The following is a 2793-nucleotide window of genomic DNA, read 5'->3' on the forward strand; positions in this document are numbered from 1 at the left end:
AGTTTGCTTAATGGCGGCTTGATCTTCCCGAGAGTCATTGGTTGAAACTCCTTCAGAAAATTAAAATAGAATGTTCTTGATAAAACATACATCAAACGTTAAAAAAATGTGCAATAGAATGTACAGAGAAAACTCAATCATTATAAGACTCCCAGAGAGCTTTGAATTTTAAAATCTCAAAATCAACAGAAGGATTCATATTCACATAAGATATCATTAACGTACCATTTGCAAGATCTAACAGGTAATCTGAAGGATTCATAGCAACAGAGGGACGAAACCCGATACTCGAGAAGTAATCCATAGCTTCCAAGCCCTTCCCAAAATACAAAGGATTGCCTTCAGACAGCAATAGGACCTTATGAAACATATAAAAAAGCCTACTCGATGGCTGGTGAATTGTCATAACTATCGTTCTACCTCCATTAGCCAATTCCCACAATGTGTGGACAATCCTTTGAGCTGTTGTCGAATCAAGGCCTGATGTGGGTTCGTCAAGAAACAATAAACTTGGATTAATAAGCATTTCTTGCCCAATACTAACACGTTTTCGCTCACCCCCAGAGACTCCTCTCAGAAGCGGACCGCCTATTATGCTGTCCCTGCATCTCGATAATCCAAGCTGAGATATCACAGCTTCGGCATGATTGACCTTTTCCTTTCCGCTTATACTATTAGGCAATCTTAAAAGTGCAGTATACACGAGTGTTTCTGTCACGGTGAGATGAGGATATAGGATATCATCTTGTGTAACAAAGCCCGTATTTCGCTTCATCGCGTTCGAAAATGGCTTTCCACTGTATGTTATGCTTCCACCGAGACGTCCACCTAGTCGACCTCCTAAGGCGGTCAGTAGAGTTGTTTTGCCGCTGCCTGATGGACCTAGCATGGCTAGCAATTCTCCGGGAAACACTATACCAGATATACCTTTCAAGATTAATTTCTCTTCTGTTTTCGAATTCTTCATACATCCTTCCTGTCTGATTTTAATCTTGTAAACAACATCCTCAAACTGCAAATGTAATAACAAATTCCTTTTGAGGATACTGAAGTTAAAATTCAAAAATACAAACATTAACAATACGAATACGATGAATGTTTTTTTGGACAATGCCCACAAGATTTTAACTTCTTTTTTTTTATACAATCGAATTATTCAGCAATCGTGTCTAAGATTATTAGGAATACTTTATATAGACACTTAAAGAAGAGCCATTCATTAAAGATCAAAAGAGCATTGTAAAGTTGAATGATTGAGATAAATAAAGTCAAAATACACGGGTTAAATTAGATTTTGTAAACAAAGATAAGGGCATACACGTGCAAAAGTTCTTTTGTTGAAATCAATCTTGGGATTAGGTAAAAAGTGAAGCCCTAGAAGGTTTTAGCTGGAAATCTAGTGTCCACTGATCCAATTTTCTTGGAGAAATTTCTCTGCCAAGAACTCTTAAGAATTATTTTCTACATTATTCAAGAACATTAGAAATATTTAAAATTATCATTTCATGACAATTTAAAACAATATTTTCATCTAAATTACATATATGATCATGGTTAATGACTGTTTGAATCTACAATTTACACGTCAATACTAAATAAAGAAGTAGTAAAGGATCAATTACTTTGACCACAGCAAAAATTAAATCAAAATTTCAGCAGAAATTCAAGAAAACTAATGCCCAACTCTATTGGGAAAAAAAAGTAAATTATTTTTTACCAAATTAATTAACAAAACCCTTTTTATGTTGCTGTATTTATTTTTTAATAGTGCATGCATACAATGTAATACAGCAAATAAATCAGAAAAAAAACCTTCAATGAAACTAGACGATTCGCTTTCTTGAAGATGCCCGGACTTTCTCTCTCCTTGACCGCCTGAGTTTGGGCTTCCATGTCCGCCATCTCGAGCTCCATTCTGCCACCAATCCGCCGCCGGTAAACTCCAACTCTAATTCTCCCTCAATCCCTGCAACCCCATAATCAAACAAATACCGACAAAACACACAGTTCGATGACTTAATTATAGGCAATTAATGAAAGTGGGTTTAAAGAAGACCAACACAAGTGTAAAAGTGCTTGTACAAATATCATGCAGGAGAGATGAATGGGAGTACCCGGGCGACATGGAGGAGATGATAACAAGATTTTGAGTTATTTTCGGCCGATTTTAATTGAGTAGTTACGAATTCATTCCCTCCTATCTTGGATTATGTTATACATTCATTTTATCTTTCTTATTTAAGTAATTTATTGTGCTGGAACTCGTTCTTGAATCTTGATCCTCTACATCTTAGTTGTTTGTGTAAGTGTTATGCTCTAGATCCAATCGATTTAGGTTGTAAACGCTTTTAATATATTTAATGCATTTGATTTTGACGAGATCTATTATTTATTTAAATTAATTTTGTGATAAATAATATTAAATAATAGAATCCGAAGATCCAATTTTTAGGTAATATGTTAATCACAAGGAGTTGTGATTGTGAGATACAAATTACATATAATTGGATCTTGAATAAACCATGGTCGTAAGTAATAACGAGATACGGATATCGTTAATATAGTTAGACCATCACGTGTGGCATTTCTTATTTGTGAAGTAAGTAGCTGATCTCACGAGCTAAAGTGTGGTGACACTTAAATGAACACGTGGATGTTTTGTTATAGAACAAAACATTGGAGACCCGTCGAGAGATTCCACATGGATAACTATCTGAGTGTCAGTGGCTAATTTCTAACGTTCGGTAGTGGAATTGGTCCTTTGACTTGAGGTCGTCATGGTGCCTTATATGA

The 2793-nt window shown here is 35.4% G+C and overlaps 1 protein-coding gene across 1 annotated transcript; it reads right to left on the reverse strand.

Annotated features, from left to right (window-relative positions):
* Positions 1-3: 3 nt before the first annotated feature.
* Positions 4-2083, reverse strand: LOC111391124 (ABC transporter G family member 9-like; the record flags this gene model as incomplete). The annotated part of the gene is made up of 3 exons (XM_023016271.1): positions 1813-2083; positions 226-1012; positions 4-50 (listed from the first exon to the last, which is right to left on the reverse strand). Coding segments are annotated over exons 1-3 (936 nt in total), but the record flags the coding sequence as incomplete, so codon positions are not given.
* Between the last annotated feature and the right edge of the window lie 710 nt (positions 2084-2793).

The sequence above is a fragment of the Olea europaea genome, unplaced genomic scaffold, assembly GCF_002742605.1.
Source record: "Olea europaea var. sylvestris unplaced genomic scaffold, O_europaea_v1 scaffold7561, whole genome shotgun sequence".
In the NCBI taxonomy this organism is placed as follows: Eukaryota; Viridiplantae; Streptophyta; class Magnoliopsida; order Lamiales; family Oleaceae; genus Olea; species Olea europaea.